We start from the raw sequence: 23,459 nt of genomic DNA, 5'->3' as shown, positions 1-23,459 counted from the left end.
GACGTTTCAAAAATTCTTGTATTGATAAGCGTCCTTGAATTTTGAGTTAGGATGTTTTTTTTTGTTTTTAAATCTATTTTTGACATTTCAAAACGATGTTGATTTAATCACAAGAGGATATGATTCTAATATCTGACAATATTTTAAGCAATCATACGGTTATTTTCGCGCGTAGATATTTGTTTAAGCTAATGTCACTTTATGAACCAAACTTTCGGTCCAATAGTGAATGTTTTACTTTATTGAATATTCCGGGTATTTAAACACCCTTAAGTGTGTTAAACACTAATCTACCCTAAACTTGACCTTAATTCAACATTTATGACTTTTGGGTACGTTTTAGGTGATGTACTCCTGTCGGCCGGCTTCATAGCGTATCTCGGCCCTTACACTGTGAACTACAGAAGAGAGCTCGTCACTATGTGGAACCAACGAACTAAAGATCTAAGTAAGGCAACTATGGCTAAGACGTATCATCGATTACAATTGAATTTATAGAAATGAATAAATTCTTATCTCAGTCAATATTATTTGTAAACTCTTTCCACACACAGGCGTTACAAATCTATTGCAAACATTATCTCAATCAAAGTAAGTTCCTCCCCTCTGCCTCTTCGGACAAAGTCGGTTTCTGACCTTATACTCGTAGGTCTGGCATTGTATGGTGATGTAGATGGTATATGCCATTCCTACCAACATTACACACAATTTGTGTTCGGCATAAACATGGTAACTCACCAGTCCCCACTTCGGCACCTAGATGAAATCATTGATCTAAATCCGCCAATGGCACTTTGCCTGTAAATTGTATAATTATTTATTGTCTAGACATACCTTGCTCGGACACGTACTCGCTGGTCAGCACGCTCGGGGAGCCGGTGGTGATCAGGGCGTGGAACATCGCGGGGTTGCCCGTGGACGCCTTCTCCATTGAGAACGGCATCATTGTCGAGAAGTCGCGGCGGTGGGCGCTGATGATCGATCCTCAAGGTCAGCTATGAAGCAAATATATTCTTGCTACGTATATAAGCTTAACGATGATGCATGGTGGAACGCGCATGCCTAGAAGACGCCTATTCACTCTTGACTTGAAGATATCCATATTGAAGGTGATGAGGAAAATGGAAGCAGGTATTGCATATTTTTTTAGTGCGCATAAGGAAAGAATTACTAAACAGTTTAGTAAATGTGCGAGGAATATCGACGATGTAGCGGTGCAGATCTCTGCGATGTCTAGCAGGCCTGCGGTATAACGGCGAAGATGGCTCAAGATCAAACAGTTCCTCACAATACTTAACTCGCTGGTCAGCACTCTCGGGGACCTATTTTTAAAATTCTATTACTAATGAAAAGCTACATTATCAGCAATTGCCATATACTATATTTTATTCCCGTATTTCAACAGGAGTGGTAACTATGCGCAGGTGAAACCGCGTGTAGTCTGTTAATGATTAAAAAGAGCAACTGTTGAGTTTATTACCGACTGAAATCCCCTTTCTTATAAAAAGAGATTCCTGACCTTTCTGTAGGGTAATAAACTTCGGCTAGTGATTATGATGACGAAAAATTTTAAATTACGAAGAAGTTAGTAACATAACTTCTTCGTAATTTAAAATTTTTCGTAAATTAAACTGTCTTATTTGAATACACAAAATGCCATAGAATCAATATGTCCAGAATATAATACTGAGAACACACACAGTATTTAAAACTGACTAAAGTCTCAGAAAATATAAACAAATACAAGCTGCAACACAAATAACGGTGGCTGAAACATTCCATTCCACTGCCTCCAAGCAATTAACTGTGGAAAGAGTAAGCGGTTAAAGCGAGTTGACGTGATCGACTTTGTGCAAACTTGAAGTCTTCCTGTCTGGCAAAGCCAAATTTATCACATCAAATCTGCTTTTAGTCTGTCGACTGATTGCAGATTCACATAATTAAAAAAAATCAATGTATTACAGAACAAGCAAACAAATGGGTGAAGAACATGGAGCGCGAAAACCAATTGAAGGTCATAAAGCTGACCGACTCCAACTATGTGCGAGTACTGGAGAGCGCCATACAACTGGGCTTCCCCGTCATACTGGAGAACATTCGGGAGCAGCTGGACGCTGTGCTAGAGCCTGTTCTGCTGAGGAATGTCTTCAGGTAAGTAGTGTGAGCCAGCTGAAGGTCATACAGCTGATGACTCCAACTACGTGCTAGTGCTGGATAGCGCCATACAGCTTCTTCCCCGCGATACTACAGAACAGTTGAGAGTAACTGCCTGGAGCCTGTCTTGCTGAGGAATGTCTTCAAGTGAGTAGTGAGAGCCGGCTGAAGGTCATAAAGCTTATAACTCCAATTACGTGAGAGTGCTGGGGAGCGTCAAACAGCTGGGCTTCCCCGTCATACCGGAGAACATTCGGGAGCAGCTGGACGCTGTGCTGGAGGAATGTCTTAAGTATATAGTGGGATAGACAATTAGGTAATCAATTGTCTTAATTATTAAAATCTAGCAGTCGACATCTTGGTAGATGATGGTAAATCGTAATATAAATGCGAGTCGATAGAGAATAATAGCCAACATAAATTGTAAAGTGTACCTAATAAGTTTTTTTTATTCTTTGGATTGCTGCGTTATTCAGTAAGTGAGTATGATTTTTTTTATTTTATTTGTAATATAACTAGGATTACAAAATGCTTGAAAAAAGAAATATACACACGAACATAGAACATCCATTTTTTTTCGAAATCGATTGAATAAAAACTTGTTAACGTAAGGTTCAAATAACGTGCAACTGTTAAATTTTTAACGATTTTTTTGTTGATAGATCTGGTGGCATCGACTGCCTAAAACTCGGCGACAACATTTTGGAGTACAATTACGATTTCCGCCTTTACATTACCACGAGGCTCAGCAACCCGCACTATTTGCCTGAAATCGCCGTTAAAGTACGTAATACCGCTACGGTTATGGTAAATAAAGAACTTTGGATGCATGGTTTGTAAAGGAATTTCACTTTTGTTGTTGTTACGCACGCCTAATGAAAGTAAGTACACATATAACAGACTTTAATAGCACACATTTGCGCGACTACAATTCGAACTAGGACTAGGACTAATTAATTCTTTCGTTCGAAAGTTTTGGTGTTACGAATTCCATGAGATTAGATAAATTGTGCCTTAATTTCAAAAATCGACTATTTTATAAATTACGAGAAAACCTATTACGTAACTATTTAAAACAAACAACTGTTGCCATATTCAGATCAAAGTGAGACGGTCAGGATATAAAATACTCCGCTTTTGCAGTAGTCCAGTCTGCAGTCTGGTCTTATGTTGTCCAACCATTTTCGCCTGTGACGCCCGGGAATGTACTATTAAACTTTAACTACAATATTTGAACAGGTAACATTGTTGAACTTCATGATAACGCCGCAAGGGCTCCAAGATCAACTGCTCGGCATCGTGGTGGCGCAAGACAGGCCCGAGCTGGAGCTGAAGAAGAATCAGCTCATCGTGGAGGGCGCCAACAACAAGAGGACGCTGAAGGAAATCGAGGATAAAATCTTGGAGGTAACATCATCAGCATATTAGTCGAATATAGGTCTTTTGTAGGATTTCTAAACAACAAAAGAATTTTCAAAATCGATTCAGTAAATCTAGGGATTACCGCTTAAAATACCACAAATATTACCTATTTATTATATTACTATATATATAGTCAAAAACAATACTTTCTAACTGTACCTATATAACCTTTAGATAGCTATAGGTTAACTTTTTTATTGTGCATGCAATATGCGTTCGTCTGGATTTTACTTTAGGTACATGGTAATGTTTTCGTTGGGAGTAGCATATTCACTATTCAAAATTATTCGTTATTGAATTATTGTGTCATAATAAACTAAATTTAAATGATTTATAACATTAAACTCTTTCTAGGTATTATCATCAGCTGGAAACATTCTAGAAGACGAATCAGCAAATCAGATCCTTTCATCCTCCAAAGTCATCTCAATAGAGATAGAGGCGAAGCAAGCGGCCGCTGCCATCACAGAAAAAGAAATAGACGAAGCTCGCCTGCTGTACGTGCCGGTGTCTAAACATTCTTCTGTGCTTTTCTTCTGCATATCTGATTTGGCCAACATTGATCCGATGTATCAGTATTCTTTGAATTGGTAAGTGACCATTGTAGTTCAAATTCCGAGTATTTATTGTTATTTATTTATCTTGTAGCAGGATAAAAACAAACAAACTTCTCTCGGAGTATACGGTATACTCAGTCTATTCCGAGAAGTCCTTTTGTATACGAGAATACCTCAGTCTTCGTTACCTTTTACCTTCAGGATTTCAATAATGCAATACCCATCTATTGATTGGGTAGATTTGTATGTATACCTTCTTCTTTCATGTATGTTACTACATATTTATTATTTACCAATTACAACTACAATATATTATCGTCACTATCAGCCGATGTCCAGGTCCACAGCTGAACATAAAGGACTCTTCTAAAGATTATACATTTTAAAATTTATTTTTATTGTACCCTTTCTTGGTCACTTTTTATTTTTCTTTAACTTTTCATTACATTTCTAGATTCTAAAGGACTATTTAAGAATTCATATTGTCTCATATAATGGCTGATACTTATTAGTTTATACCTTTTCAGGTTCATAAATCTCTATAACCAAGCAATAATAAACTCCCCAAAGTGTGACATTCTCGACGACCGGCTGGCGGGTCTCAACGCGTACTTCACACGCAGCGTTTACGAGAACGTCTGTCGGAGCTTGTTCGAAAAAGACAAGCTCATCTTCTCTCTGGTTCTGACTCTCGGAATACTTCGAGCTAGTGTAAGTATTTATGGAAGGTTTAAGTTTCCTATTACTCATTAGTTAGTCCGTTTCTTTGAAATCAAAATCAAAATTTCATTTATTTTAAGTAGGCTCAGTATACAAGCACTTTTGATACGTCAGTTGACTATTTGTAAAGATTCTACCACCGGTTCGGAAGGCAGATTCTGCTGAGAAGAAACCGACAAGAAACTCAACGGTTGCTCTTTAAAAAAAAAATATATGATAATATTATAATTACAATTGATTACAACATTACAATTTCTTATAGTTTTACTTCCTGTGTAAAGGTGGAAGCTGATCCAACGGCCTACAAGCAACTTTATCATTGAGGAACTCATCAATGGTGTAGTAACCTCGACTAAGCAAATGTTTTTTTACACATTGCTTAAAGCTATGCATTGGCAGGTCTATACTATTGGTCGCCCCGCGTTTTGATCTGTAGATCCTGTTCCCGTGGGAATACAGGAACAAAATGTAGTTTATGTTACTTGCTGATAATGTAACTTTCCACTGGATAAAGATTTTTCAAAGTATTTTGGGCTAGTAAGCTTTATCAACAAAAGCTCCAAAGTCTTACAAAACATTATTAACCTTTGACCAGGGTAAATTGGATGATGAACAAGTAGCGTTTCTACTGACCGGCGGCGTAGCGTTGGAGAATCCTTACGAGAACCCTGCACCCACCTGGCTGTCGGAGAAGAGTTGGTCCGAAGTTGTACGCAGCAGTAATTTGAATGGGTAAATATTTCATCACCAATATACAACAAAACAACTAAGTAATATGTAGGCTCTCACTGCACACGCATAAGTAAGTTACCTGTAATGCCTTGAAAAATCGCGATAATATTTGCGAAGTAAGGTTTCAAAGTTTCAAGTTTCTTCTAAAACAACCAAAGTATTCCTCAATGTTTGGCCAACCAACCAATCAACTTTTTATGCTATTATGATGAGTGCAACCAAGGCATAAGAGTTAAGCCCTAAAGTAATGTTTTCCTTTATAAAGATAGACGATGACAACAGGAAGAGGATTTAATTCAATTGCCGCTGTCCCCATTAACGGGATTTGATAATGGAGACAACATAGTCAACTTCAATAATCTTTCTATTTTCTATCTAAGATTGGACAACAGATCATCATATATCTATATCTACTGTTATCAAAGTTACCGTCAAAAGTTTTCTAGATAATCTTGGTTAGAAAATGCTCAAGGTTACTGTAATGCCACAGGCTTCGCGGTTTCAAAGATGCCGTGGAAGGTAACATCGGAGCGTGGAAAGATTTCTACGACTTGGCTGCACCGCATGAGAATCCACTCCCGGAGCCGTATCAAGACATTTGTGGCATACCTAAGCTGATAATCTTCAGGTAGGTAGTATTAGAAATTCATTGGAAACCACTAGATCAACTGCCTCGTTGTCCAGCGACAAGCCTATGTGGTTTAGTATCACGAGGACATTGGTTTGAGTCTTGGCTATGCGAAACAAAATGAATATTTTGTTTCTTCTAAGAATTTTTCAGTTAAACTACTTGGTTTGGACTTGGGAAGCTGATGTTGATGATCTCTCTCTCTCCGTGAGAGCACGTTAATTAACGATCAATGGTTGTTAATTACTTAGCATTATCACCCTAAACCCGCCAATCTGCATTGAAATAGAGTGGTGAATCCCCCTATCTGATAATGAGGGTGATATACAGATAGCCATTGGAAGTGCAATGCAGTGCTTCTTTAAGAAATTTAATATTCTTCTTCACATATCTCAAGACAAGAGAATGACAAAAATCGACGGAATCGAAAGTATCGTGACTCGTGAGTATGAAAAGAGAACTATGTTTTCGATTCCGCCGCCATAAATCAACATATTATGTCTTCCTATCATCTCAAAATATATAACAGACAAACTAGCGGACGCCCGTGCCCCGCCCTTAGACTTTCCTAATCCCGCCCGCCTTCTCCCTAAATCCGTTCTTAGCGGACGTCATCTTTGTACGTTAAACGGTTTTTGATACTTTGTGTTGAGTGGCCTTTCGCTTTTGTATATTAAGATTAACATGACGTTGGATGGTCGCTTTCTTTTCGGTGCGACGGACTATATATTGAATGACTATTTTAAAGATGCATCCGCCCAGACAAGCTGATACCGCTAGTTCAACAATACGTGGTGGAAGAGATGGGCCGCCCGTACATCGAGCCGCCGCCCTTCGACCTGGAGAAGTCGTACAACGACAGCAACTGCTGCTCGCCGCTCATCTTCATCCTGTCTCCCGGCTCCGACCCTATGTCGGGACTCGTCAAGTTCTCTATGGAACGGAAGGTCATCAGCTTTGAAACGATCTCTCTGGGACAAGGACAGGTAAGCTGATGATACCTTTTATGCGAACTTGGATTTGATAAGTCAATTTCACGTTCAAGATGGTAGCCTAATATCAAGTCGAATAAAAAATAATATATTCTATTTGATATCTCGATAACTCCATGGTTAAGGAGGCCGAATGTAATCCTTTTCGCTAGTTGGAATATTGTCTTACACAATCCTAGCACAGGCTTTTTTTTTAGTTTGAAGAGGGAATATGGGTCAGGTTTAATGACATACCTACACTACATGGCTAAAATAATTCAAGATTGAGGATATTAATAAATTGGTTCCAAAGAAACTTTTGGACTCGCTGTACAAAGTTCAGATAATTTGTGAAAGTTTTTCACTATAAAATTGTTGAGTTTCTTAATGACAAAGATTCTTGAAAGCAATCTGCTGTGCTATGCTTGCGCACGAAACAATAACATGCAGTTCATGTTGAAAATTACCTAAAAATTAAAAAAATCCTGCTGAGTTTCTTGTTGGGAATGCGGAATCTGCCTAATGAGCTAATACCTAGTATAGAATTGATAGACTTATCTTTTCAAAAATTCTTGTCTAAAAACCTACTTGAATTGAATGAATTTGAATTTGAAAAATAAATTGATAAATTACGCTATTTTAAATGCGTAAATGTATGTGCGTGCCAGCATTTATTAGTGATGTTATTCTCCACCCAGGGCCCAATAGCGGCTAAAATGATTCAACAAGCGATCGAGACGGGCGGGTGGGTGGTGCTGCAGAACTGCCACGTGATGGACTCGTGGATGGGTGAGCTGGAGCGGATCTGCGCAGAGGTCATCGTGCCGCAGCTCACGCACCCCAACTTCCGCTGCTGGCTCACCTCGTACCCGAGCAGGGCGTTCCCGGTCACCGTGCTGCAGAATGGTGAGGGCTATTCGCTGATTTGTCTATTTAGGGTTACGCATAAGGAGCTATTAAAAAACTTGCAACACAAATCGGGAATGATTTACCAATAAGCAAAAAATTGTTTGCTTTATGTAGTTTCTAGGGGTAAACGCTTTTCGCAAAATGCTAAAAAAGTAAATAAGACGCCAAAAAGTAGCCAAGGAAATTTAAGATATTATAGCCCATATTATTGGACGTTACTTAACTCAAGAGCACGTACCTACATCATATAAATAAACATCACAACTACGAGTATGATCTCAAGTTGTTTGAAACTTCAAGTTCGATATTGAGGAACGTCTATTAATGTGAGCCTAGATGATCTAAGACTAATTGGCAACATGTAACAAAGTATTCGTTTGAATTGACCAACAATTTAACAATTTTAATAAATGTAATTTAAATTTTAGGCGTGAAAATGACAAACGAAGCACCCAAAGGCTTAAAAAATAACGTATACCGTTCCTATATATCGGACCCTATATGCGACCCTGAGTTTTACATCTCCTGTCCTCGTACCGAAGAATGGAGAAGATTGCTGTTTGCGCTTTGCTTCTTCCACGCGATCGTGCAGGAACGACGCGCTTTCGGCCCGCTGGGCTGGAATATACAGTATGAGTTCAACGAGAGTGATTTGAGAATATGTATCATGCAGTTACAGGTAAAATATTAGTAGGTACCTACTGGTAGTTCCTAAACACACAATCCACTTTTGGGCCACTCTTTAGAAAGACAAAACATTTATTTTCAAAAAATGCGCCACAGCTAACACCTTAACACTAGGCAAGTCAAAAACCAAATGTAGTTTAGGCAACGGAAACCACTGTGTCATGTTTTTCACAGCCTTGAAACATAACCTTAGCCATTTTTGAATGATGGAGTATGAATTCAATTCATAGATGGATAGTTGAAGGACTTGGCAAGAACTGTGTGATAGGAGCAATTGCTTACAGATGTTCCTGACTGAATATTCGGAGACACCTTTCGACGCTCTCAACTATTTAGCGGGTGAATGCAACTACGGAGGTCGAGTGACGGACGACAAAGACCGGAGGCTCATACTGTCCCTGCTGTCCATTTTCTATAACGACGAAGTTACTTCAGATCCTAAGTAAGAATTTACCGTTTTCACATTGAAAATTAATGATCTGCATTGACATTCGATACCTCACTGACTTAAAGTTAAAATACCCTTTCAAAGGGAAAACTATCGGAGGTGAAAAAATCAAAGAATAGCTTGACCAGAATAGTAAAACCTGGATTGGGAGCGCCACAAGTAATTTTAGCCATCTGTGCTTACCATGCTAATGGAAGAAAACAATTCCCTTTTTTTTCAACATATAATTGAAACACCTTTTACGATCGGATTGCAGTTTGTTAAAGGGTCTCAAAAGTGTTTAGGGTCTTTGGTAAACATTTTTGTAATCTGTTCTCGTTTTCTGGCCAGTTACTCCTTCTCACCGAGCGGTGACTACCGGATCCCTCCCTCCATGGACTACAACTCTGTACTGGAACATATCAAAGCCCTGCCCATGACCGCCAAGCCCGAGGTGTTCGGGTTGCACGATAATGCAGATATTACCAAGGACAATAAGGAGACTGCTGCGGTTAGTGAATGTCTATTTTAAGCGATTGCCAAAGACGAATTATTTTTTTGGAAATAGTACTCGGTTTGTACCTACCTAAATATGTCGTCCTAGAAGCTGTCGTGTCGTGTATTCTTCGTCACGCTGCGTTGAGGGATTTTTTTAACATATTGTGTATGCTTCAGTTAAAATTCTTACTTAAACTGATGCTGCAGCCAGGATTTCCTCCTCACGCTGCGGCTCTTCAACAGTTTATACTATGGAAATCAAACTTTATATATTTATAACACTAGAATCAAAACTATATCTATACCGTGAACTGATGCTGATTTGTGGGTAGTATATAGTGAAACTGTACATGATTTATCTTCGTCGATCTATACATAGATGTTACTAAAAAGTTAAAAATAAAGTTTTTTCGATTAGGGTCTAGGGACGACCCTTCTCTTTCTTCAAAGGAAATTAAAACCTTGGTTTTTTTTTTGTCGAAAACGTTCTGTCATCAAAATAATAATCTGGAGCTAAAAAGGGAGAGTGATACGTTTTAATTTTAGAAATAGCGTGAATTTAATTTTCTTTATTTTTTTTCCCTATTTGCCAATACAACATTTTTTTTAATATTTTTGTTTTTGAATTGAACAGCTTTTGTTCGGCTGCCTGCTGACGCAGACGAGCATCGTGGCGGGCGGCGGGGGCGAAGGCGCCGAGGGCGGCGGCGTGGTGGAGCTGACGCGCGACATGATGGCGCGCCTGCCGAAGCCCTACGACGTGGCGGCGGTGTCCCAGAAGTACCCCGTGCAGTACTATAACAGCATGAACACTGTGCTCAAACAGGTGAACGAGGTTTTCTCCTGCCAGACATTTTTTTGTCTATATTTTTTTTTTTAGGAAAGGCTAGAAAACAAGCAACTGCCACTGAGCAAAAGATCTAATAATTATTTGAAATGTTTGAAGGATTTTGTTTTAGTTGTAGGATGATTTAGTGTTAATATCTAGTTCATTCCCGTATCCCGGTTATCAGACGACGAGTCGGTACACCGTGGGGTTATAGTAGGTTTAAGTCTGATATAACCTTCTTGCCTCCCTATGGCGGGAAGGTATCCATGAGGATTTCCCCATGTAAAAAAATGGGTACACCTATAACATTACGCAGTTGAGTATTTCATTTTTAATTAGGTAATTAAATTAATCTCTTATATAGGTATGTCACCGCGAAATATACCGTTAGATTATATTCTATCTCGCGAGATTGTGAACTGTCGTAAGATTGAGAACCGCCAGCAAGCAGTAGGTATACTGCTTACAGTTTAACGTGGGTATTTGCTAGATTGTAAGAACGTACAAATACGTATAAATGAATAATAAAAACCTAAGCTAAAACGGTTCTTTTGGAGTATGTTGCGTTTCACAATCTCGCGAGATAGATTATAATCTAACGGTATTTTCAAATTTTACGGTGTACGTACCCTAATCAAACAGATTGATTGGGTGCTTCCATAACTTGCAAAGCGAAGCTAGACTGGGTCCCATGGTGTTTGCCGACCAAGTATGACAGTATTGGTGGACCCCTCAATGGGTGGGCTAAAGATAACAAGCGTGTCGGATGGAGACGCAGGATGACAGCAGCTCATGACCGTTGTACCTACCTATGTCCTGCAGTCTCAGACCAATTATTCTACAGGACCTGCCGCGCTAGACATTACTTTTCTGTCAAAGTATATGATCAATGATCTAATGCAATTATAAAGACTGTCTCTATGGTATCGATGTTTCATAGTTGTTATCGTGTTCGTCGGTTAAAGAGCTTCGTAAAAGTACCTTTTTTTGTAGTAGGATGGTGTTAAAAACCGGCAAAAACTTCTAGTTTAGTTTATGATATGTACCATCGTATCGTATGTAAGATCGTTTTCCTCAGAAAATGGCAGACAATTTTCTTCGTGACTTTGGGTACGATACTGGTCCTTCTATAATTGGTTTGAGCCTGCAGTAGACGTTCCGCTGACGTTATGACATGATACAACATAGGACTACGATTGAGTTTCCTAACAATGCGGCGTCGACAAGTACGAGCTTCGACTCAAACTTGAGTGTATACTGATGAAACGTGCTATAGGAGCTGATCAGATACAACCGACTAGTGAGCGTGGTGGCGCGCACCCTACGCGGAGTACACTTGGCGGCGCAGGGGCTGGCCATCATGAGCTCGGAGCTGGAGGGCTGCAACAACGCCTTCGTCAAGGGCATCGTGCCTGGCGCCTGGATGTCCAAGTCTTACCCATCCATGAAGCCTTTGGGATCGTATGTGGCTGACCTTTTAGCGAGGTTTGCAACCTATTTAAATTTTTACAGTAAGAGATTGCCAAGAACGAGCGAAATCGCTACGAAACTTTTAAATGAACATTTTCCTATTAAAGGTTTTAAAAATCCGCTAGGAGCGAGGTACCAATGTGTTCAATTCATCAATCAAAATTACCGTTTGCAAAGCATTCTTTAATTTCTTGAATTTTTAGGTGCATTATCTTCTATAAATTCTATTATTTAGACGTTGTTGTCAATAGAGTATTGAAAACAAATCGACCCCTAACCGCTGGATTGCCGTAATCGACAAAAACCAAGAACGTAAATTATATGTATCTCAATTCGCGCTTTGCTTGCATGAGTTATAGTTATTACTAGCAGTTTAGCAGAGGCGTCTTTACGGGTGTGCTTTGCACCCGGATGCCACAATCTAAGAGGCGCCCGAGCGTCAATCTCCGCGCGGATTATGTAAGTAACTAGCGGACGCCCGCGACATCGTCCACCCTTAAACCCCTTTAATCATGTTAATCGCAAAATCCGTTCTTAGTGGATACCTACAAACTATAAATTACCTCCCTGCGAAATTTCAGCTTTGTACTTCAAACGGTTTTCAAGATTTCGTGATGAATGAACCTTTCGCATTTATATACTAAGATAGAGGGCGCTAGGGTGATTGTTGCACTCGGGCGCTCCGTGAGGCGCCTGATCACTAGAGACTCCTAGTTGGGTGGAGTTCACGACGAATGCGGTATACTACTACTAAATCGGTCCCAAATTGCTCACAAGTTGGTACGCTTCTACTCGTATTTATACAGAACGTTTGCGCGAAATGCACAGTGAGATCTTCTCTTGTCATGGTCTAAGGTGTCATAATTACCATACAGGTCTTTGTGAATACCAATCATCATCATGTGGAAGGCATTTGATATACTGCTGCAACACTGCTACTGCTTGGGAAACTCATGTATTACCTTGAATAATGACTTACTATCTAGGTTAGGTAAAAATGCTATTTGACTTGTAAGACTTTATTATGTAGGCGGTAAATAAAAGTAAAGTGTATACGAGATAAATAATAGTTTATTATATCGCAATGTTGCTACACAATGATTGTATATTTGTCTAAAGTTTACATATACGTTTGTACTCAGTCTGTGCCATTTATATGCTCTTTTAAGCTCCATATTGTTTTACACAAATAAATTATATTTCTATAGAAACTTCTTACAACTAACTTATAACAGAGCAACGCCTCACAGACAAACTTGCCAGGAATACGCCCAACAATGTGATGCCTTGCGCCTCACGACATGAGGCGTAGATGACCTCATGGGCCTGTAGTTAAATGTGCAGGAAAAACATATCCAAACAAGGAACTTTACCCTCTATGACGCTAAAATACCTATCAATCAATCTAACTTCCAAAAATGGATTTTGGATTTTATTGGGATGTATGCACCTACGAGTTTTGTGATTGTAGGGCATAATATATCTATAACATAGAGACAAACATAAAAATTACATATATATTATGATTTTGATCAAGACTTATAAATAAGAAATAGTTCTCAATGAGGCCATTTTGTACTAACATGAAAAAGTTTCCATTTTGATGCAATTTGGATTTTGGAAATTAATTTTAATTTAGTTTCTAAAGTGACAAAGTGCCAAACAATTAACTCTGTTAGTCAATAACAGACATACCTATAAAAAGTACCTACAGTACTATCACTTTTACAAGTTTCAATGCCGTAAAAAAATATATAAGCCAATCAGCCAAATAGTGCGCGTCCGTCCGCTATTGGTTATCTTCGCGTCATGTTGTCTACGCTGTCTCACAAACAACTGAGCTCAAATCAGTAAATACCCTCATATTCATACCAACACTGATACCTACCCTCTACAATAACATAAATAATATATAGTTGGTATTTCATTGCTGTTCTTTTGATTTTATGGTTATGCAATTTAGCCAATGCGACTTATAAAAGTGGTAGAACTGTACAGTATATATAAATATAAAGTACATAGATAGATATACCTATTTTCTATTTAGTACATTTATATCATCTACAGATCCAAATTAACGATTGAATGAACCCAGTTAGCCTTTGGAATTCTTCGCCAGATCTAATAGTTTGTTCATCAGTTCACCGCCAAAAGATTCCCTGTATTTCTGACTTATGCTGTTGAGTAAGGCGTACGGCGTTTCGTAGTTCATATTCTCGATGGTGGAGAGACTCTTGTCATTGTGTTTCCTGCCCACGACTCTGAACCCTGAGGGCGACATCTCTATGCAGTATTCGGAGTCTTCCAAGGTTGTGAGGTTGATGTAAACACCTTGGTTCGTGTTTCGTAGCTTTGGTGAGATTTCTGCGGAGATGACGTGCTTCTTTATGTCGTTGATGACCGCTTCGGCCTCTTGCGGCCACGTGTCTCCGTCTAACACCTGTTCGGGCATTTTATCTGGAAAAATAAGAATAATGTCTGAATATATTGAATTTGTTATTGGTCACATTGGATAACAATAATTTACAACGCCAACACACGGTATGCATGTAGTTTCAAGTGTAATAAAAGTAAAATTAACAATCAGGCTCTAGAAGTCTGTACATCATCCACGCAACCGTTAACCGTTACCAATCTTTTAACTCACAGCTCAAACTATTGAATGGAAATTCAGTGTAAGGATACCGTTCAGTTCAGTGGTCAATGGAACGCAGACAGAGATCATCTCATATATATACTTTTAAGTGTTTTCTAAAATTCACCTCTTAAGGCTTCCCACTGCCAAGACCCAAATTCAACGATATCAGAGAATCAGTTAGTTAAAGATCTTTTCCCATTCGAATAAAAGTTGTTTAAAAAAAACTGCACTATTCCAATTCGACTATTAGTAATATCGTATTAACATTATCAATAACTTTAATCATCCTATGGACAGATTGAAATTCCTCCAAGACTGGATAGAGGAGGGCCCGCCCATCGTGTTCTGGATATCGGGCTTCTACTTCACCCAGTCGTTTCTCACGGGCGTCCTGCAGAACTACTCCCGACACAACCGAATACCCATAGATCAGGTTCACTTCGAGTTCACCATCACCAGCATGGAAGCAGAATGTGAGGTGGAACCAGAGTTTGGGGTTTATTGTAAGGTGAGATATAATATGATCTTAGGTAGTGTTTCCGCACACACACATCTACACACGCACGCACACAAACACACTCACTCACACACAACCCACAAGACAATGTTTTTTCTCATTTTATTTTTTATTTCATAGTTTAATTATATCTACAAATAATATTATTCTGGATGAAAGGCCGCTGTTCCCTATATATAGTTCAGGGAAACCTAATTTGGGCTCCAGAGACCGACCACTTAGAAAATTATCACAAGTAGTCTATATGTTGTTCTAATTACCCGAGTTAATTTAAGAACCAGAATTTAGTAAGAATGCTTAGGAATATATAACACAATTAAGAAGTCGGTTAAAAAGAAATCTGAAGAGACGTATCTGTCTGTCTGTGATGGCTAAACCTGTGAACCAATTTAGGTGAAGATTTGTATAGAATAAGACATTGGAGCAGAACATTACTACATCATCCCGGGAAAATTGTTCCCGCGGTATTTGTGAAAAAAAAATAACAAATTTCACGTAAGCATTAACTAGTTGTGGTTATAAACTTAAAACTATATTATCTTTAAGTAAGTTTAACTCTTTATACTAACTTTACAAGCAGCAAACACAAAAAATGGACAACCAAGGTCAGGAACACAGTGTATTTGTTTGGGTAAGTATGTGTACTTGTACATATGTATGTATATATGTACTTGCAAAAAAAAAACCAATTAAAACATTCCATAGTATCAAATAAGTTTTGGGATATACAAGTAAATAGAGACGGATTTTTCTTTACACAAATAAAATTAAACAAACAAATATATCATCATCATTATAATCCGTATTCGGCTCACTGCTGAGCTCGAGTGTCCTCTCAGAATGAATCATTTAATAAGTTAAAATACACACAACTGAAAAGTTGGAAGTGCAAGCCCTGGAGCGGATTCGAAACCACGCCCTCCGGAAATCCACTGGGCTATCATGGCTCAATGTATTGTATATACCTCCTCATTTACTTGGAAATTCAGCAGTTGAAATACAAAATCCTATGATCTACAATTTTACAGCTTTGCTGATAATAATCTATAGGTACTTAAAATAAATCTGTAGAGGTGAATTCTGTACATGAAATATATTCCCAAAATAACTATCAGGGGGTGATTAGTGATCGATACTGATGCCAAAAATGCAATCAGTAAAATTGTTATAAAAACAAAAAATAATCAACTGATTTTAACGAAACTTGGTACAATTCTTCTTCATGCTCCTGAGCAGGTAATAGTATACTTTTCATCACGCTACGATCAATAATAGGACGAGAGTAGTGAAGGGAAATGTTGGGAAAACGAGAGAAGTTACTCCATTTTTTAAGCTTCCGTCGCGTGTGCGCCTGTAAGCCTTAATGGGTAGGGGTAGGGTAGGGTAGGGCTAAGTTAGGGGTAGTTGAAAATTAACATCGACTATCACGCGGACAACGTCGCGGGCGTCCGCTAGTAATTAACTAATTCATGTATTTTACTTTATTCATTCCTTTGCAAACTATCTAATACACTGTGAATTGTGATATTTCGAAATTTAACTTTCTATAAAACTCGAAATTCTACACCTTTGCTCCTAAGGCTGTTGATTTATCGCACAAGAACAATATAAAAGTGTACCTATATGAAATAAAAATGGTTTATTAATAATATTTTTTTTTCAAACAGGGATTATTCTTGGAAGGTGCAAGATGGAACCGTGAAATAATGCAACTGGATGAATCCTACCCAAAAATACTTTTCGACACTATACCGATCATATGGTTCCAACCGGCACTGATAGCTGACTTCAACCCACCGCCGAGCTACTTCTGCCCTATATACAAGACTAGTGAGAGAAAGGGCGTGCTAGCCACCACAGGACATTCCAGTAACTTTGTCATGTATATAACTTTGAGATCTGATATACCACAGAAACATTGGATCAACAGAGGAGTCGCTAGTTTGACTCAATTAGATGACTAAATCTAGATCAAATGCATTGTACACTTATGTTAGTCTAAGATCCAACATAAGGAATATAACTGATGATGAACTGAAGGTATTTGTATTACATGAATATTGTGAAATGTGAAATGAAAAGTGTTTATATCTGGCAACCTCAAAGTTACAGTGTGAAAGCAGGCAACATTTACGTTTTCAATTCTGTTGGGTATATTCTTTTAACTAATGTTAAAAAAAAGTGAAAAAAGTGAATTAAATAAATTAAAAAAACAAATTAATCATTTAATACTCACTGGGCGCAATTTCACTAGGCAACCTATTTGCAATGTGTCAATGTGGATATTATTATTTATTTCTTATCCAAATTAAATAACAGATGAGTGTATACATATATTCCGGATGCCGGATCTCGTACTATGTATCAAATTATGTAAAAAACACTTCACACGTTATATGCAATATATAAGCAATGCCCCGCGGGCACGATTTCACAACCCGCCTCCCCCGTCGCCCGCATATCATGGGAGTGTCGTCAACGAACTTGCCAAGCTATAATTATGTGGATCACTTTGATCTTATGAATGTTGGTCCTACTTTTTATGTGTCTACGTAGCTTTTTTACAAACTGAATGATGTGCCACATAAGTTAAACCATCAGATTTTAGTGAATAGTAGCAGGATGAACTATGAAAACATTTTTCCACTATTTTTATTGTATTACTTAAAACTATTACATGTAATAACATTATTATCATTAGTTATTATTCTCTGTGATCTATTTCTAGTCAATATTTAATAAATAAATTATTCTTGGATTACATGGTTTAATTTTATTTTTTAATTCTCTACTATGGTCAGATGGACCATATTGCTTGTTTTATATTTATTCCTTTTTTTTTTAAACAAAGATATCTAAATAAAGATAATTATGATCTATCAAATAAACATAATAAAAATATGTATGTGGATATGGTAGAAGCGCACAGGTGCATACCAGGAAAATCTCAATAACTTGTTTAAAAAAAAACATACATACAGCCGAACATAGAACCTCCTCCTTTTTGGAAGTCAGTTAAAAACCTTTCCCAGATTAGAACTGAAGTAAGTTTGTATTATAACAGGTATTAAAAGCTGCTCTACCAGGTTTAAATCAAATTTAGCTGGCCAAGGTGTTGTTAACAGGTATTTCATGGGGCCTGATTTTTTATTATGTGTAAGCAATGGCTTAATTGCAATCACATCTGAAGGTAAGTGATGATTCAAAATCCTACTCCAGCCTATGGTGGAATGTGTTTTCCATGATGTCTATTCACTCTTAACTTGAATATACTCGATAGGTAAGGGGAAAACTGAAGCTGGAAGAGCATTCCACATCTTTGCAGTGTGTAAAAGGAAAAAGGAACTGCTTAGTACACGTCCAAAGAATATTGACAACATCACAGAGCAGATCTCAACTATGCCTAGCGTTCCTGTGGTAGTATATCAGAGGTTGCAGCAGATCAAACAGTTCCTGAGCGCTAAGCCATGAGATTCAAGACACAAGTATTTGTTTGGTCATGCTCCGTTCCGTTATCTGTTACCAAATGACTTATTATTATTAACAATGGAATAAGCGTACTCAGTGCTTCCGTTCAAGCCACTTTGCTCTCACTAGCATGCTCATTAAGTTAATATTGATGACCTTTTGAGTAATAAGAAAATGTAAGAATGCAATTTGTATAAAAATAATGATAGGCTAGTGTATTTGAGCTGAAAAATGGACTAGCCTATCATTGTTTTCATTTTATATATAGATAGATTGTATAGATTGTTTAATTGTAAATTGTGGTGTATCACACTAATCACACTAATACTTATAATATTATATATAATAATAATAATAAATGCGAAAGTTCGTGTGTATATTTGTTCCGTCTTAACGCTGCGACTAATGAAGCGATTTGGCTGAAAATTGGAATGGAAATAGATTTTACTCTGGATTAATTGTATTTTGGATTAATTGTATAAGATCTAAAAATAGACCCTAGTGTTTGTGTTGGTTTACTATTTACACACAAATAAACCAGCCACCGGTTTCCCTATGTATATAAAATATTTAACCTATTCATTAAAATATACACGGACATAAAATCAATATGTAAAAAACAAATAATTATGTAAAAAAAATATTTAAATGTGGCGCTATTTTTTTTACTTACCCGACATATTAAGCTCGCAATGAAAGAGGTGAAATATTTTATTAGGTATCGAAAATATTGGTCAATATTTTAATCTATTCTTTTAATTCTAATATAATCTAAATTGCTAATAAATTGTATGAACTAGAAAATAATATTTTCCACTTCCAAGTTCCAATTTTCATTTATTGACAAACGAAATATTTTTTTAATAACAGCTCTGGACACTAGCCTATTGAAAGCTATTGAGATGAAAGAAAAAAAAATATGAAGAAACCGCAGCACAACTTTCATTTAGGAGGTATGAGCACAACAATAATGATAATTATCAAATATTTTTTAGTTAAAGTTATTAATAAAAACCAAGAGCTTATAATTTCATCATCATCATCATTAAATGATATTGATTATCTAATTGAAAGCTGTGTAGAATGGAACGTATTATTTTTGCTTCTTTGTTGGGTTGTATAGATGGCGCTTCGAATTTGTAAACTGCGTATGGCGAACTGACGTTTTTGGTTATTTTTGTTCTCGCCTCGTGTTTACTTTAGTGTCTAATTTCGGTCCAATTGCGAAAATTTCACAGTGCAATAACAAAAAACTTTCAAAATCCGTCCAGGGATTGATTTACGCTATCATACACTCGGTACAGTATCGATCCGCGCTTCCTGAGTAGGTATATGTATTGTATACAGTTTTATCACGTGGTGGTGTGATTTATATAATTCTTGTTTACCGTACAAGTAGAAACTTTGCGCATGTGCGTCCCGTCAGTAACCTCAAATAATAGTAGAAGGGACACGGATTCGGCAGGTTCCGGAAATCCGGGTCGCGGTACGGCGGTGTCGGGTCTGTGATGTGCTATCGCGGCGAGGCAGCGCGCCCCGCGTGTGGACTCTGCTGATACGGCCCGCGCCATGGCTCAGACTCAGATATCGCAGAGCTCGGAGAGCGACGCCTGGCGGGCGCTGCTCTCGCTCAAGTCGGCGCCGCCGTCGCCCTCCAAGGTGCAGTGGGCGCAGGAGCCGGCCGCGGTCGCGATCGCGCGGCTCGACGGCCGCGACTTCGAGTATTTGATTCGGCAAAAGAGAGTGGTGATCGGACGTAACTCCAGCCGCGGACAAGTGGATGTGAACATGGGACACTCGAGTTTCATATCTCGCCGGCACCTCGACCTGTTCTACGACCACCCGGAGTTCTACCTGACGTGCAACAGCAAGAACGGCGTCCTCGTGGACGGGGTGTTCCAGCGGAAGGGAGCGGCCGCGATGCAGTTGCCCAAAAGGTCAGTACACTTTACCATAGATAATGTACACTGTAGAGGTCATCTTTGCCTATTTATTGCTGATTGGTTTTTGTTTGTAAACAAACTATTTGTTTATTTATATCTACCCACCTGTTGTTATTGTTTTTTTTTTATTTCAACTATTTGTGCACTTGAAGGTTGAAAGTTTTTATGGGAATTTTTAGCCTACTCAGTATTATAATTATTTCTTGTCTAATTATTACCACTACTTTACTATTAATAATAAAAATAATAAATAAATATTTTATTTATTATTTTAAATCGGAATTCTTATTGTGATACATAACAAGTGAGTAATTAATATTATTTAATTACAATGACACGTTTTTTAAAAATAATGTTTTTACTGTAGTTGCTATAGCGATGACTAAGTATGTGTAGGTAATTATAAAATGTATGCATATTGATTTTAGCTCCACATAACCAAAATGATGCAATTTTGTTTTGAGTTAATCACCTTTTTTCTGAACTTGCATTGCCCTGTGGTTTCACTTACATAAACTTAATATAAAGCACATAAAAACATGTAATATAGGCCAAAGTCTTTGTCAGTTAATGAGACATGCAACACTGACGGGATTCTTCAATTTGAACCAGTTCCTTCATGAGATCAGTGTGTCAAACCAAACTTTATAATTTAATTGATATGAATATCTTAGCATTACATAGACTGTGTGGGTGCTGAGTCAATTGTGTGACAGAGATAAAAAATCAAAATCAAAACCAATGAGGCAGTTACTGCCTCACTCATGTCTCTGCTGCATATAAACTAATCAAATATCAATTTTTAGAGAAATCATGTCATGCATGCTGCCAGATATTTGACTTAGTAGCAAATTTCACCACACATTGTTTAATTAAGTGTAAAGTTGCCTTTAAGTTATTGAGATGCTGCACTTTTACTACATTCATGGCTTTCTTTTAAAAATGACAAGTTGGCCTGATACTCCATTGTAACCTGATGTTAAGTAATGATGCTGTTTTTGATGGCCTCTATGGAGCAGTGCTGTGCGCGGTAGACTTACAAGACAGGTTTGAACCTGGGCTGGGCCAATTGAGGTTTTCTTAATTGGTTGGGTCATAGGAGCTTGGGCCGTGGCTAGTTATCACCCTACCAACAAAGACTTATTGCTGAGTGACTTAGCATTCTGGTACAATGTTGTGTAGAAACCGAAAGGGGTGTGGATTTTCATCCTCCTCCTAACAAGTTAGCATGCTTCCATCTTATATTGCATCATCACTTACCATCAGGTGAGATTGTAGTCAAGGTAAATAATAGAAAAAAAAGATGGAAGCAGGTTTACTTGGAAGTTGTAGGTACAAGTTCACTCTACCCATCATACTGTCAGGTTTCATATCGTAACTCTAAATCATTTGGTGATATGTCTTTGCCGGTAAGGTGGTAACTAGCGACGGCTAAAGCCTACCACCAGACCTGACCTGAATTATAGAATAAAAGAAAAATCAGCTTGCAAACTGACCTACATAGGGAATGGAAACAAGGTCCTCTCTTTTAAAAATCACAGCTTTACCAACTGTACCAGAGAGGTCAGCAACTACCATGTGGCTTCCATGACCCACGTTGGAACCTTGGAGTGTGTAGGAGGGTGGGTTGATATTGTTCTGATACAGGAACTATTATTTTAGACTTATTGAATGCTGGGTGGCGGATCCTTCCTACTATGAGATTGGTTTTGGTTAGCAGTTGCTGCTAATGAATTTGTGTTATGTAGGTCTGAGATGCTCAGCATGAAATACCTTGTGAAGAGAAAAAGACTTGAATTTTATAAATTCATCATTTAAATGTGTACTTCTTATTTTTCAACAAATTACTTGAAAATTGTTCATTTACATAGTTTCACATGATAATCAATTCAAGACTATATTAAGATATGCTTCTTTATCTATTTAAGTGTATAATATATACCTACTAATTTATTAACCAGTTTTTATTAATTATTTATTTATACTGGGTTAAAATTTCCTATACCTTGTAGCGTGCCTTATATTCAATCACAAATACCGTTTGCAGTGAACCCTAAGCAGGCAAACTGCTACGTAAACATTTTCTGTAAGAACGTTCGCTTCGATGTGAAGTTAAGGCAGTCGTTCCTAACTCGTCCCTACCAACGCTCGTGTTCTAGTATTCATTAACCAGTCCGCTTAAGTAAGACATTTTATATACTTTAAATTTATATTATTCGTGTGTATCAATAAACGTTAATTAGTTCGTCTACTTGATTTATTATTTGGATTCCTGACAGAGGCACGCAATAACCTTCTTTAGCCCATCTATCAAATCAAATTCCCACATAATCATCTCCTATAAATTGGTGACCCCGCTCTGTCAAGGAATTCCGAGCACGGATCATTCCACATATTTGTGACCCCGCTCTGTCAAGAATTCAGAACACAGGTCATTCCACAAATTGGTGATCTCGTTCTGCCAAAAAAAACTCTATTTGGTAATGGAATTTTACCACGTAAATCAAGTCGATGAACTCGCGGTAACTAGGGCAACAAACGCACACGCAGCGAATTCCTTGGTGTGGAGCAGTTACGGACGACTCGCGGATTACATTAAGTTAGTTTTAATTTGTTTATCTTTCTTTTACATAACATAGTTTTTCTGTTACATTTTTTTTCACATTTTGCCTCCGTAAAGACTCTAAGTGATTATATATATATAGTGCTGTGCCGAATCATTTTATATACACTGTAAGTAACCGATATTTTTTTTGTAAACTGTAAATAATCGACATTATTTTGTAAACAACGATAACGCGTCAAGCAAGCATTTCACTCAACTATAGCCGCTATCGCCAGCGAAAAATGGCAGCGCAGAAGCTCGCAAGGTACCAATAAAGCTAGGCT

General features: G+C 37.9%; 3 protein-coding genes across 4 annotated transcripts in view; 2 read left to right on the top strand and 1 right to left on the bottom strand.

Moving 5' to 3' along the window:
- The window catches only part of LOC112046540 (dynein axonemal heavy chain 3), a 44,863-nt gene extending 26,946 nt beyond the window's left edge, over positions 1-17,917 (top strand). The window contains 18 exon segments of the mRNA XM_052884388.1: positions 344-448; positions 829-990; positions 1,965-2,151; positions 2,817-2,937; positions 3,394-3,561; positions 3,931-4,166; positions 4,661-4,844; positions 5,449-5,585; positions 6,076-6,213; positions 6,962-7,199; positions 7,883-8,090; positions 8,522-8,772; positions 9,065-9,222; positions 9,559-9,718; positions 10,340-10,531; positions 11,811-12,019; positions 14,940-15,150; positions 16,827-17,917. Of these exon segments, the coding sequence (XP_052740348.1) occupies positions 344-448; positions 829-990; positions 1,965-2,151; positions 2,817-2,937; positions 3,394-3,561; positions 3,931-4,166; positions 4,661-4,844; positions 5,449-5,585; positions 6,076-6,213; positions 6,962-7,199; positions 7,883-8,090; positions 8,522-8,772; positions 9,065-9,222; positions 9,559-9,718; positions 10,340-10,531; positions 11,811-12,019; positions 14,940-15,150; positions 16,827-17,123 (3,362 nt within the window). The 3' untranslated portion in view covers positions 17,124-17,917.
- On the bottom strand, positions 13,058-19,500 carry LOC112046539 (GSK3-beta interaction protein). Its single transcript, XM_024083208.2, has 2 exons — positions 19,301-19,500; positions 13,058-14,461 (listed from the first exon to the last, which is right to left on the bottom strand). Exons 1-2 carry the CDS (start codon positions 19,305-19,307, stop codon positions 14,100-14,102), a joined length of 369 nt encoding a protein of 122 aa, XP_023938976.1. The 5' UTR covers positions 19,308-19,500; the 3' UTR covers positions 13,058-14,099.
- Positions 19,501-19,752: 252 nt separating this feature from the next.
- The window catches only part of LOC112046537 (forkhead box protein K1), a 59,647-nt gene continuing 55,940 nt past the window's right edge, over positions 19,753-23,459 (top strand). The window contains exon 1 of one of the 2 annotated variants that reach the window (XM_024083206.2): positions 19,753-20,564. In XM_024083206.2, coding sequence (XP_023938974.1) covers positions 20,197-20,564 — 368 coding nt within the window. In that variant the 5' untranslated portion in view covers positions 19,753-20,196. The remainder of the gene's footprint in view (positions 20,565-23,459) is intronic. The other variant, XM_024083205.2, reaches the window with a different exon arrangement.

This window comes from Bicyclus anynana, chromosome 11 (assembly GCF_947172395.1).
Source record: "Bicyclus anynana chromosome 11, ilBicAnyn1.1, whole genome shotgun sequence".
NCBI classification, from domain to species: domain Eukaryota; kingdom Metazoa; phylum Arthropoda; class Insecta; order Lepidoptera; family Nymphalidae; genus Bicyclus; species Bicyclus anynana.
Note: the sequence above shows the minus strand (reverse complement) of the source record. Positions and strands in the feature narration are given on the sequence as shown.